Raw genomic sequence first — 14,634 nt, 5'->3', positions numbered from 1 at the left:
GTTCAAGAACACAATAGTCAGCATAGCATTCATTTCTCCTACGCTAGACGCGCACCCTGCCATCACCACGTTGTAAAGAAAATCTGGATTCATCCGAAAAAAGAACGGTATTCCAGCGTCGCCGTATCCAACGAGTGTGTACACGTGCCCAACTAAGACGATTTAGATGATGACGTTGCGTTAAAACGCATCCGACGTAAGGACGTCGTCTATGTAAACCGTTCTCCCGCAGACGATTACGAACAGTTTGCCCATTGATTCGGTTATTATGAAGCCCAGGTGTGTTAACAGCAGTAGCAGTGGCAGTTTGGAATCAATTGCGCAAATGCGTGTTCATGATATAGCGGTCTTGACCACGCGTTGTAACACGCGGACGTCCACGACGTGGCAAGTCGTTGGTGCTTCCTGTCGTTCGAAATCTTACGCGAAGATTTCGTATCGCTCGACTAGAACTCCCAGCATGCCTTGCAACGTCTTCTGTCGACATGCCAGCATCAAGCATGCTAATCGCCCGTTCGTGTAAATTATTGGGTATTCTTGGCATACTAAAAATGCTACAATGTAAAAAACGTTATTTTTTTTTACAAATTTTGAAGCGTTTTCGTTCACTTGACAACAATGTCAGTAAGACAAGTAAAACAAATTGACCGAATACTACATGGAACATGTCGAACCATGCATGGACGTGCAAATTGAGTTTCACGTTATCGACGATTAACAGTGCACAAATAATCGATAAAATTCATGAATCCTGATAATACAGCTCAAGGCTAATACTACCTATATAATTTCATTACACAATGAATTCTTTAACACAACAAATACTATATGTACAAATCGGAAGTTTCTTTTTTTGTTATATATAACCTTGAAGTTAATTAGAGAAAGGTATACTCAAATACGTGCAAGGAGTAACGGTTCCTCCGCCCTTTCTTGAAACCTCAAACCGAATTGATAAACCCATTGCACTATAGAGTTGTGTACACATTCGGTTTTCAAGGACATATTTCGTACCAAGATATTCTGTCTTTTTAATTTGTTTGGCAATCAGGCGAAATGTGGTAAACGTATAGACGTTCCCTAGACAAATATATACGTACGTGACGTGAATTGACAACAGTTGTAAACCATACGCCGGGCCTTCACCCGACGTCCTTTTCAAACTGATTGGATGTATGAATATTCACAGGTTCTGTAACGAGTGTTTCACACTTCTTAAAAGTTGTTATTCCCTTCTTAAAGGTACTGTCTCGTATTCAATTTTCTATTAAAACTAAATTTGATTTTTGTTTAACGACACCACTAGAGCACATTGAGTAACTAATCATCAGTTATTGAACGTTCATCTATAGGACCGATCCCCGTCGGTGGACCCATTGGGCCATTTCTCTTTTCAGACAGTGCACCACGACTGATATTTTAGAAACTGTGGTATGTACTGTCCTGTCTGTGGGATGGTGCATATAAAATATCCCATGCTACTAATGAAAACATGTAGCGGGTTTCCTCTCTAAGATCATACATCAAAATCTCCAAATATTCGAAATGTAGGCTTTATTAATAAATCAATGTACTCTAGTGGTGTCATTAACAAAACAAACTTTCACTTTTTGAACGTCGGATAATTTTGAGGAAACCCGCGACATTTATTTTTTGCATTATCAATAATGGAGCTTTTATATACAGTTTTTTCTCAGACAGGACAGCACATGTCACAACCTGTGATATACCAGCCATTTGGCACAGAAAGCGACTCCAATCAGGGGATTCGATCGTTCGACCGAAGCACACCATGCGGGCGCTCTACCCCTTGAGCTAGGCCCCACCCACCCTCTTTCAATGATTTAACATAATTTAGTAAATACGATTAAAACATATTCTAGCTGGTATCATTGTACAAAAGAATGCCAACGGACTGTTCACAAGGTCACTCATTAACGGTGACAGTGACATAAAGTGTAGTTTTTTTTAAGACATGGTGTAAGCAAGTTTTACTAACCAAGGGTTGCTATTAAAGGCAAAGAAAAATCAATCAATCAATAAAAAATAACACACACACACACACACATACACACATACAGACACACACACACACAAACACACAGACACACACACACACTCACAGGCACACACACACACACACACAGACACATACCACACACACGCACACACACGCACACACACGCAGACGCACACACACAGACACACACACAGACACACACATACACACACACACACACACGCGAAAAAAATAAAGACAAAAACAAAAACAAAACCCCCCCAAAAATAAATAAAATAAAACAATAACAACAACAAAAAACAAACAACTTTAACCTCTCCATCCCCAACTCCCACCCCTCAAAAAAACAACAACAACAAAACAAACAAATCCAAAAATAGCAGACACGAAAATTTACTAAGCAATCATTAAATGAACATATATTATCTTTCCTTTCCTCAAATTTGGACTGTATTTGATGTTTATTGTCTACGTATTAGCTGTGTGCCGGCGTCGACAATGCCCCCTGCGTGCCCCTGGATGTCGCCATGGTTACTTAAAGGATAGAAGAGGATGCACGACATGCACATGCAAAAGTAAGTTTGTAACAGTTAATATTATCGGTTGCTAAATATAACGTGTGTACGTCATCAAACCTGTGTAACATTGAATAGATCTTCTATAATTATACCATATTTCAGCGGGTTATCACTCTTTCTCTCTCTCTCTCTCTCTCTCTCTCTCTCTCTCTCTCTCTCTCTCTCTCTCTCTCTCTCTCTCTCTCTCTCTCTCTCTCTCTCTATATATATATCTCTTACTCAAGAGTTGACTTCAATTTGTAACCATCTGTTAGACACGAAATGGCCGTAGTTCATTAAATAAGCATTCCTCTGTGTGTCTCTCTCTCTCTCTCTCTCTCTCTCTCTCTCTCTCTCTCTCTCTCTCTCTCTCTCTCTCTCTCTCTCTCTCAAGAGTTTACTTCAATTTGTAACCATCTGTTAGACACGAAATAGCCGTAGTTCATTAAATAAGCATTCCTCTGTCTGTGTCTCTTTGTCTATTTCTCTCTCTCTCTCTCTCTCTCTCTCTCTCTCTCTCTCTCTCTCTCTCTCTCTCTCTCTCTCTCTCTCTCTCAAGAGTTGACTTCAATTTGTAACCATCTGTTAGACACGAAATGGCCGTAGTTCATTAAATAAGCATTCCTCTGTGTGTGTGTGTGTGTGTGTGTGTGTGTGTGTGTGTGTGTGCCTCTCTCTCTCTCTCTCTCTCTCTCTCTCTCTCTCTCTCTCTCTCTCTCTCTCTCTCTCTCTCTCTCTCTCTCTCTCTCTCAAGAGTTGACTTCAATTTGTAACCATCTGTTAGACACGAAATGGCCGTAGTTCATTAAATAAGCATTCCTCTGTGTGTGTGTGTCTCTCTCTCTCTCTCTCTCTCTCTCTCTCTCTCTCTCTCTCTCTCTCTCTCTCTCTCTCTCTCTCTCTCTCTCTCTCTCTCTCTCTCTCTCTTGTAATCATATGTTATGCACCATATTACCGTAGTTTGAAAATACCACATGTTGTCATTTATCAAACATTATTTTCTGTTCGCTTCTAGAAGGACCTATACTAACGCGCTGTCCTTCAGTGATGTTCTCCAACCCAAAGATCTGCGCCGTGGCCAAAGTCAGGAAACAGTGCTCCAGAACACGAGGATGTCGTCCTGGTAAGTTAATTCTTACCATTTTACTTTTGGACATAATACTAGGTCAGCCTATCAACGGTCAGGACAGAGTTGGCCAACTTACGACGGGAAAGACAACAAACCTACTTCCGATCTAGATGGGGACGGGACGTAGCCCAGTGGTAAACAGCTCGCTTGATGCACGGTCGGTTTGGGATCGATCCCCGTCAGTGGGTTCATTGGGCTGTTTCTCGTTCCAACCAGTGCACCACGACTGGTATATCAAAGGCCGTGGTATGTGCTATCCTGTCTGTGGGATGGTGCATATAAAGGAACCATTGCTGCTAATCGAAAAGAATAGCCAACGAAGTGGTGACAGCGGGTTTCCTCTCTCAATATCTGTGTGGTCCTTAACCATATGTCCGACGCCATATAACCGTAAATAAAATGTGCTGAGTGTGTCGTTAAATAAAACATGTGCTTCCTTCTCGTTCTAGATGCACCAATGAACCGAATATTGTAGGGCGGGATTTAGCTCAGTCAGTTGAGTGCTCGCTTCAGGTGTTTGCGTCACAGGATCGAACCTCTTCGGTAGATCCATTCAACTGATTTTTTTTTTCTCGTTCCAATCAGTGCACCCCAACTGTTCAAAGGCCGTGACATATGTTTTCCTTTCTGTGGGAAAGTGCATATAAAAGATCCCTTGCTGCATTAAGAAAATATAGCGTGTTTCCTCTGATGACTGTATCAGAATTACCAACTGTTTGATATCCAATAGCCGATAATTAAATAATCAGTGTGCTCTAGTGGTGTCATTAAACAATACAAACTTTAACGTTCAAATAATGCATAGCCTAATGCTAGGGTCAGACCGTCAACGTCCACGACGGAGTTGGCAAAGTCGACGGTTGCGTTGTAATATCCCTCACTCCCGGCTTACGACTGGTGCGCTCATATTAACTAATTTGTCGTAGAAATTGTATACGATAAGATTCGAGTTGTAAAAGTGCTCAGACTAGCAACTGATTTGTTGAGTTGGCTAGCCTTGTAGTGGCAGTTGGTAATCGGATCCTATCATTAAGCTTGTTTTGGACGTAAATCTAGGCTCAGACTATTAAAACAGCATTATGCTAGTATCAGTGTACCAACTGTCACGACAATATTGGCCAACTCGATGGCTGCATTGTAATTTCCGTAACTCCCGACTCCTGGGTGTGCTGAGATTGACAACTAATCGGTCGGTGGAGTTGTATAGACAAGAATCGAGTTGTAAGAGTGTTCAGACTAGCAGATCGAGAGATCGTCGAGTTGGCCAACTTCGTCATGACATTTGGTAGTCTGAGAATAGCATAATGCTGTTCAAAAAGTTAATGTGTGCCACGTTCAAGACTAGCCACAAAAAATAGCCGATTGTGACAATAGAATAGAATACAATACAATACAATGCAATGCAATGCAATGCAATGCAATGCAATGCAATGCAATGCAATGCAATGCAACACAACACAATACAACACAATGCCATGCAACACAACACAACGCAACACAATACAATACAATACAATACAGTCTTTATTGCAACAGTGTTATGTATATATTGTTTAAGGGGATATTTTCTTATTAAAAATGAAACAAAAAACTTTTATGCCAAATAATAATATTGTTAACTTTTTTTCTCTTTTTTTCAGGATATATCTGCTGTCCAGGAATGTGCGGATCGTCAAGCTGTATACGATTAAGACGTAAGTTAATTTTTTTAAAGACACATTATCACCTTCCTCATGCTCAAGGGTGGGATCTTGAGTACGTATTTATCAAGACACGCCTTGATGCGCGTTCTGTCTGGGATTGATCCCCGTCGGTGGGCCCATTTGGGCTATTTCTCGTTCGAGCCAGCGCATCAGGACTGGTATATCAATGGTTGTGGTATGTGCTATCCTGCCTTTGGGATGGCGCATATAAAAGGTCCCTTGCTACTTTTGGAAAAATGTAGTGGATTTCTTTTCTAAGACTATCTGTCGAAATTGCCAACTGTTTGACATCCAGTAGCCGATGGTTAATAAATCAGTGTGCTCTAGTGGTGTCGTTAAACAAAGCAAACTTATTATCAAGACATTAAAAGTTACCTACCTGTCCAACAGACAGAACAATGTTTCATCTTTGTCATTCTATCTCTCCGTCTTTCTGTCTGTGTTTCCTTTCCGTCTGTCCCATTATGTTCGTCTTTCTGTCTGTCCATCTTTCCATCTGTCCGTCCTTCCTTTGTGTCTGTCCGTCTTTCTGTCTGTCCGTCTTTCCATCTGTCCGTCTTTCTGTCCTTTCTATCTTCCCATCTTTCTGTCTTCCCTCTTTATATGTGTCTGTATTTCTCTCTGTCCTTTCTATCTGTCCGTCTTTCCATCTGTCCTTCTTTTTGTCCGTCCGTCATTCTATCTGCCTGTCTTTCTGTCTGTCAGTCTTACTGTCTTCCCTCTTTATATATGTCCGTCTTTCTATCTGCCTGTCTTTTTGTCTGTCCGTGTATCCCACATGTAGGTTGACGAACGTTGTTGTTGGGTTTTTGGGTTTTTTTGTGGGGGTTTTGTGGGGTTTTTACACGGTTAGGCGATTTACCCATTGTTCACAGAGCTATAACCCTTGATGGGGAATTTTTTTTCTTCAAAAAACAACAACCGTCCGGACCTTTTGCTTCTGTCTGTATCACGTGCTGTTACAGATCAACTCTGACGGCGATATACCCATTTACAGAGTTATCACCCCTTGACTTAGTAGGTACAACAATTTGTTGGGCCCGGTATTGTTGCGCATGAATGTTATCGGGGTTGGATGTGAGTATACACTGTGGGGAGGCGAGCGAAGTGTATAGGAGGGTCGACACATTATCTTCAAGAAAATATATTGAAAACAAAAAACTTTGAGCAAGGAGCGGTTTCGAACCTCGAACCCCACTCTTTACACACGCGCCAAAATAATGTGTTTTTTGGGGTTTTTTAACTTTCACAAGGCCCGGTACGGGATATGAATTGCTTCAGAAGAACTCAGAAATTTTTTGTTTGTTTTGTAGTTTGCTTTACTTTCACAAGTTGGTTTTCAATTTATTTTATGGTGATTTAAACATTTGTTTCATAGTGTTGTGACCCTTGAAGTTAAGCATCACGAAACTATGCGGGGCCTGGTAGGGGATATGAATTGCTTAACAAAATACTCTCATAATGCTTGTTTTTTTTTAATTTCAAAAGTTGATTTTCCTCTTTTTTAATGTAGCAAGATGTTTTTATCGTCCTTGTGCACGCCCACCGGGTGGCAGATGTCCGTTTGGTTATGAAAAAGATAAACATGGATGTCCAACTTGTACCTGTAAAGGTAAGGCTTTTTTTCCCACAACATCCACTGTTAAAAATTGACATTTTAATGACTGATTAAAGCAAAATGCAGACCCGAAAATACAATGAGGTAGGGGTTGGAACGTAGCCCAGTGGTAAAGTTTTCGCTTGATGTGCGGTCGGTCTGGGATCGATCCCCGTCGGTGGACACATTGAGCTATTTTTGTTAACAGCCAGTGCACTACAACTGGTGTATCAAAGGTCGTGGTATGCTATCCTGTCTGTGGGATGGTGCATATAAAAAATCGCTTGCTACTAATAGAAACATCTAGTGACATCCAATAGCCGATGATTAATAAATAAATGTGCTCTAGTGGTGTCGTTAAACAAAACGCACTAACTGTTTTATGTGAGTTATGACACTAAACAACTCATGATGACCTCGTCTTCACGTGTGTCACTGTGTTTAAAATCGGATTAGGTTCAAAATATTACGGCGATTTCGTCTTTAAATTTAACTTATGCAATTTGATGGCAATTTTTAAAGATACATTTTTTTATTTATTTACCCTGACATTTTAAAAAGTTATTTGAGTTGGTATGGTTTAGAATTTAATAATATGTGGGGGTTTTGTATGAAGTTTTAAGTTCTTTCATTAAATAATTACATACCAGTTCATCTGTTGCCTTTTGACGCAAACGGACTTAACACAGATCTGAATTTACGAAGCCCGGTTTTCTTAATATCAGTTGTTTTAACATATATATCGTAGGTATACACTTGTAAGACAAAACAACAACAACAACAGTGTATGTAAATTTGAACCCATGTGATTCGTGATACGTCGTTAAAGGCGCAGAACCTGATTTTAGCCCGTAAACATGGACACTAAGTTGAATTAATCTACAAACCTGCAACAAACATTTGAATACGCTTATAACAGAGAGAAGCTACGTTTGTGATGTTTAAACAGGGAAATACTGTCTGAAATAACTAGGGCTTGTCTCGATGACCATTACTTTACAGACGAACGTGCGTTTCTTTTAGAATTATAAAAACTATTTGGGGGTTTTGAAAAATAAACTGGATGACCAGAACCTCTTAAGCTGTACGAAAATTAATATTATAAATAATAAATGTTAAATATTTCTAATTTAAATTATCAAAAACGGCTTTAATAGTAAAAAAATATATCGATGACGTTAAAAAAGCTAGGGTCTGTCGCTTTAATTAGATATATCTTTCCTATCACGCAAGGATCAGCCTGCTTTAAAAACTAGGGTATGTCGCTTTAAGTAGATATCTCTTTCCTATCACACAGGGATCAGCCTGCTTTAAAAACTAGTGTATGTCGCTTTAAGTAGATATCTCTTTCCTATCACGCAGGGATCAGCCTGCTTTAAAAACTAGGGTCTGTCGCTTTAAGTAGATATATCTTTCCTATCACGCAGGGATCATACCTGGGTTAAAACCTAGGGTATGTTGCTTTAAGTAGATATCTCTTTCCTATCACGCAGGGATCAGCCTGCTTTAAAAACTAGGGTATGTCGCTTTAAGTAGATATCTCTTTCCTATCACACAGGGATCAGCCTGCTTTAAAAACTAGGGTATGTCGCTTTAAGTAGATATCTCTTTCCTATCACGCAGGGATCAGCCTGCTTTAAAAACTAGGGTCTGTCGCTTTAAGTAGACATCTCTTTCCTATCACACAGGGATCAGCCTGCTTTAAAAACTAGGGTTTGTCGCTTTAAGTAGATATATCTTTCCTATCACGCAGGGATCATACCTGGGTTAAAACCTAGGGTCTGTCGCTTTAAGTAGATATCTCTTTCCTATCACACAGCGATCAGCCTGCTTTATAAACTAGGATCTGTCGCTTTAAGTAGATATCTCTTTCCTATCACGCAGGGATCATACCTGGGTTAAAACCTAGGGTCTGTCGCTTGAAGTAGATATCTTTTTCCTATCACACATGGATCAGACCTGCTTTATAAACTAGGGTCTGTCGTTTTAAGTAGATATCTCTTTCCTATCACGCAGGGATCAGCCTGTTTTAAAAACTAGGGTCTGTCGCTTTAAGTAGATATCTCTTTCCTATCACGCAGGGATCAGCCTGCTTTAAAAGCTAGGGTCTGTCGCTTTAAATAGATATCTCTTTCCTATCACGCAGGGATCAGACCTGGGTTCAAGTGCCCGGTCATACACTTCATCAGAGCTCCAGACTGCACCAAAGTACGTGTCTCAAGGCAGTGTACCCCGCTACGTAGATGTCGATTTGGTAAGTCCACTTTGTGCCACCCTGTTTTATCCTATACTATCTTTATAGATATTAACTTGGGAAGGGACGTAGCCCGGTCTAGGATCGATCCCTGTCAGTGTGCCCATTGAATTATTAATCGTTCCAGCCAGTACCCTACTACTGCTATATCAACTACCGTGTTTTGTGCTATCCTGTCTGTGGGATGGTGCATATAAAAAGATCCCTTGATACTTATGGAAAAATGTATCCCTACCTCCCCTTCACTACCTCCCCTTCTCTACCTCTCCTTCCCTACCTATCCTTCCCTAATTCCTCCACCCTCTGCCTCTCCTTCCATACCTCCCCTTCCTTATCTCTTCCATCCTCTTCTTCCCCTTCACTACCTCCCCTTCCCTACCTCTCCTTCCCTATCCCTTCTACCTTCTACCTCTCCTTCCCTACCTCCCCTTCCCTACCTCTCCTTCCATAACTCTTCCACCCTCTACCTCTCCTTCCATACTTCCCCTTTCTTACCTCTCCTTCCCTAACTCTTCCACCCTCTACCCCTCCTTCATACCTCCCCTTCTCTATCTCTTCCACCCTCTTCTTCCCCTTCACTATCTCCCCTTCCCTACCTCTCCTTCCCTAACTCTTCCACCCTCTACCTCTCCTTCCATACTTCCCCTTCCTTACCTCTCCTTCCCTAACTCTTCCACCCTCTACCTCTCCTTCCATACTTCCCCTTCCTTACCTCTCCTTCCCTAACTCTTCCACCTTCTACTTCTCCTTCCATACCTCCCTTTCCCTATCTCCTCCACCCTCTTCTTCCCCTTCACTATCTCCCCTTCCCTACATCTCCTTCTCTGTCCCTTCCACCCTCTACCTCTCCTTCCCTACCTCTCCTTCCATACCTCCCCTTCCCTATCTCTTCCACCCTCTTCTCCTTCACTACCTCTCCTTTCCTATCCCTTCCACCCTCTACCTTTCATTCTCTACCTCTCCTTTCATACCTCCCCTTCCCTATGTATTCCACCCTCTACCTCCACTTCACTACCTCCCCTTTCCTACCTCTCCTTCCCTATCTCTTCCACACTCTACCTCCCCTTCCATACCTCCCCTTCCCTATCTCCCCTTCCCTACTTCTCCTTCCATACCTCCCCTTCCCTATCTCTTCCACTCTCTACCTCCCCTTCCCTACCTCCCCTTCCCTATCTCTCCTTCCCTATCTCTTCCACCCTATATCCCTTTTCTAGAATTTCTTATTATGATCTATAATTTATTTTATTTTACTTTTTGAATATTTTTTAAAACATAATGTTTCGTTTTCTTCAGGAAAATCATGCTGCCCAGGTATTTGTGGTGGAACTGTTTGTGTGAAGGCGCAACGTAAGTTGTATAACAATAACAATTATTATCCTGTTCAATTATTTAGACCCAAAGTTTTTTTGCAAATGTTACGTTTATTTCCTATACAATATTGGTTTTCTTTGCATTTACATGAAAACAAACCCAAACTCCGACAGGTTTTATATACAAATCATCATATAAAATGCACGAAGTTGACTTAATTCCACTTTTTAAAAATCTCTGTGTCTTTTGAATGCACGTTATTTCTCCTATAAATAACTAAGGTCATTTGCATATCAAAAGCATCATTCTATAGTGCGTTTCAAACTAATGTTCGGTTCTATCGTCCTATCCGCACAAATCGTAGTATGACCTATATTTAAGAAAATATCTGTAAACATGAAGCAGGCGCGGATTCAGGTGGGGAGTTCAAGTGACAAAACCTCAGTTTGAAAAAAACCATATGTATCAAATATTATAATTATATTGTGGAATACACAAGCGCGCGCGCTGAAGGGAGAGAGAGAGAGGAGAGAGAGAGAGAGAGAGAGAGAGAGAGAGATTGAGAGAGAGAGACGTCATTTATGTAACGACGCACTCAACATATTTTAATCTATGGTTATATGGTTATAGGGAGAGAGAGAGAGAGAGAAGAATATGGTATGCATGCGATTGGTGGAGGTGTGACCCTCTGCACAACCCCAACCCCACTTAAGGCTTCTTTTGTATATGGAGCGGGACGTAGCTCAGAGGTAAAGCGTTCGCTCATGGTAGGTCGACTGATCGATCCCACATGGTGGACCCATTGGGTTGTGTCTAGTTCCAGCCTGTGCACCACAACTGATGTATAAAGGCTGTGGTATCTCAAGTCGATTAGTGTATAGGTTGTTAGGTTGTTTGATAGTGAATGATATGGAAATAAATAGTTTTTGGTGTTAAAGAGTTCATGCATACATTAAAGTAATACTCCTGATGGGTATGGAGAAATAACTTAATCAGTCGACGAACTCATTTCTTCATCACTATCTTCGTTAAGGGGGTCTATCACAGGGGGTATTTTATTTCTTATAAAACTATTTTGTTTTCTATAATCTTCTTCGATCTTTATTACATGTTTAACTGCGTCAGGGAAGTGTGTAGGTGTGACAGTTCAATGCATGTGCAAGTTCTCTCCGCACCGTGGTCATTTTACCATCATTATGACGAGCTACGTGCCCTTTGACTTGACTCCAGATCAGTTCTATCGGATTGAGTTCAGAATGTCTTGGCGGCAGTCTTAGACACAAGTGTCCATGGCGTTCAGCAATATCATCAGTAACAAATTGCATTGCACATTTGTTACTTTTCACAAGTTCATAAAGAACTGGCTTTATCATGTTACTCTCAAAAGGTATATTTTTGTTTCGTAGCCACGACTGAATTTCTTCCTTTTTAGCGTTTAGAGCAGGACATCGTGTAATCTCAGTTAATTTGTTGTGGTAGCTTGCGTTATCCATGACGATAACAGAAGGTTCTGGTAGAGAAGGCATAAGTTGTTCTTCAAACCATTTGATGAAATTGTTATGATTCATCTCACCATGATAGTCTCCGTCTGTTTTTTTAGCCTCAAAGATCAATTCACAGCCATCTATCAATCCATATTTATTTGTGGTGGAACTGTCTGTGTGAAGGCGCAACGTAAGTTGTATAACAATAACAATTATTATCCTGTTCAATCATTTAGACCCAAAGTTTTTTGCAAATGTTACGTTTATTTCCTATTCAATATTGGTTTTCTTTGCATTTACATGAAAACAAACCCAAACCCCGACAGGTTTTATATACAAATCATCATATAAAATGCACGAAGTTGACTTAATTCCACTTTTTAAAAATATCTGTGTCTTTTGAATGCACGTTATTTCTCCTATAAATAACTAAGGTCATTTGCATATCAAGAGCATCATTCTATAGTGCGTTTCAAACTAATGTTCCGTTCTATCGTCCTATCCGCACAAATCGTAGTATGACCTATATTTAAGAAAATATCTGTAAACATGAAGCAGGCGCGGATTCAGGTGGGGAGTTCAAGTGACAAAACCCTCAGTTTGAAAAAAAAAATATGTATCAAATATTATAATTATATTGTGGAATACACAAGCGCGCGCGCTGAAGAGAGAGAGAGAGAGAGAGAGGAGAGAGAGAGAGAGACTGAGAGAAGAGAGAGAGAGAGAGAGAGACGATCATTTATGTAACGACGCGCACTCAACATATTTTAATCTACGTTGTATGGTTTAGGGAGAGAGAGAGAAGAATATGGTATGCATGCGATTGGTGGCAGGTGTGACCCTGTGCACAACCCCAAACCCCCTTAAGGATTTTTTTGTATATGGAGCGGGACGTAGCCTCAGAGGTAAAGCGTTTCGCTCATGGTAGGCGTCGACTGATCGATCCCACATGGTGAGAACCCATTGGGTTGTGTTCTAGTTCCAGCCTGTGCACCACAACTGATGTATAAACGCTGTGGTATGTGCTATCCTGTCTAATGGGATGGTGCATATAAAACGTCCCTTATTGCTTATCAAAATGCTTATCGGAAACAGTGGCCCATGTGGCGGTAGCGAGTTTCTTTCTCACTGGTCATAATGCTCCTTAACCGTTTTGTCTGACGCCACATAAACGTATATCAAATAGCGTTGAGTGTGTCGTTAAAATAAACATTTCTCTCGTTATGTATGGTGTAGTCTATATGCATTTCTAGTCGATTAGTGTATAGGTTGTTAGGTTGTTTGATAGTGAATGATATGGAATAAATAGTTTTTGGTGTTAAAAGAGTTTCATGCATACATTAACCGTAATACTCCTGATGGGTATGGAGAAATACTTAATCAGTCGAACGAACTCATTTCTTCATCAATACTATCTTCGTTAACGGGGACTATCACAAGGGGGTATTTTATTTCTTATTAAACTATTTTGTTTTCTAAAATCTTCTTCGATCTTTATTACATGTTTAACTGCGTCAGAGAAGTGTGTAGGTGTGACAGTTCAATCCCCCATGCAATGCTGCAAGTCCTCTCCGCACCGTGGTCATTTTACCATCAATATGACGAGCTATGTGCCCTTTGGACTTGACTCCCAGATCAGTTCTATCGGATTGAGTTCAGAATGTCTTGGCGGCAGTCTTAGACACAAGTGCCCATGGCGTTCAGTCCAAATATCATCATAACAAATGCTTTGCACATTTTTGTTGTACTTTTCACAAGTTTCATAAAGAACTGGCTTTATCATGTTACTCTCAAAAGGTATATTTTTGTTTCGTAGCCACGACTGAATTTCTTCCTTTTTAGCGTTTAGAGCAGGACATCGTCGGGGGTGTAATCTCAGTTAATTTGTTGTGGTAGCTTTGCGTTATCCATGACGATACAGAAGGTCTGGTAGAGAAGGCATAAGTTGTTCTTCAAACCATTTGATGCAATGTCATGATTCATCTCACCATTATAGTCTCCGTCTGTTTTTTAAGCCTCAACGATCAATTCACGCCAGTCTATCCATCCATATTTATCACACAGCCAGCAATGACAAATATAAGTCTTTTTCCCTTCCCAGTCCCAACAGAGTTTAGGAACTCGACCGCAGGTCTGATTTCGGCCGGTGTTGGGCGGTACTTTGCCCGGGTGGTATTGTCCAGTGGGGGGATTTGGTGTGGTTGAATTTTCACCCAGGCCATCTTGAAACATATAAATACCCCTGTTCTCGAAAATGGTATTTCGGAGATAGGACGTCCCCTGTCGAATATGCGTCCGAAAAACACTTTTCCGGTTGTAACATATGTTGGTTTTAAAATGAGGCATGGAGTGTTCTTTCGTAAGTTGATATGGGTATGTTGATTCCACATTTTCCTCCCTTAAAGCCACGTTAATCTTTGTAGAGGAATTCGCCCTCTATACAAAATCTGTAACCCGTCTCTAATAAATCTTTAACAAATAAACGATGGTTTTCGGTCGCGTTTTTTAACAGTGATTTCTGTGCTTGGATTGTAGAGTTAGATTTTTCTAGTTCTTTTTACGTTGAACCGAAAAAACAA

The 14,634-nt window shown here is 40.7% G+C and overlaps 1 protein-coding gene across 1 annotated transcript; it reads left to right on the top strand.

Annotated features, from left to right (window-relative positions):
• Positions 1 to 2,498: 2,498 nt before the first annotated feature.
• Positions 2,499 to 10,614, top strand: LOC121366632 (cysteine-rich motor neuron 1 protein-like; the record flags this gene model as incomplete). The annotated part of the gene is made up of 6 exons (XM_041491003.1): positions 2,499 to 2,595; positions 3,593 to 3,700; positions 5,347 to 5,400; positions 6,923 to 7,021; positions 9,153 to 9,260; positions 10,554 to 10,614. Coding segments are annotated over exons 2-6 (398 nt in total), but the record flags the coding sequence as incomplete, so codon positions are not given.
• Between the last annotated feature and the right edge of the window lie 4,020 nt (positions 10,615 to 14,634).

Source organism: Gigantopelta aegis, unplaced genomic scaffold (genome assembly GCF_016097555.1).
Source record: "Gigantopelta aegis isolate Gae_Host unplaced genomic scaffold, Gae_host_genome ctg6438_pilon_pilon, whole genome shotgun sequence".
In the NCBI taxonomy this organism is placed as follows: Eukaryota; Metazoa; Mollusca; class Gastropoda; order Neomphalida; family Peltospiridae; genus Gigantopelta; species Gigantopelta aegis.
The sequence above is the reverse complement of the archived record's forward strand: the minus strand, read 5'-3'. Positions and strand labels throughout refer to the sequence as shown.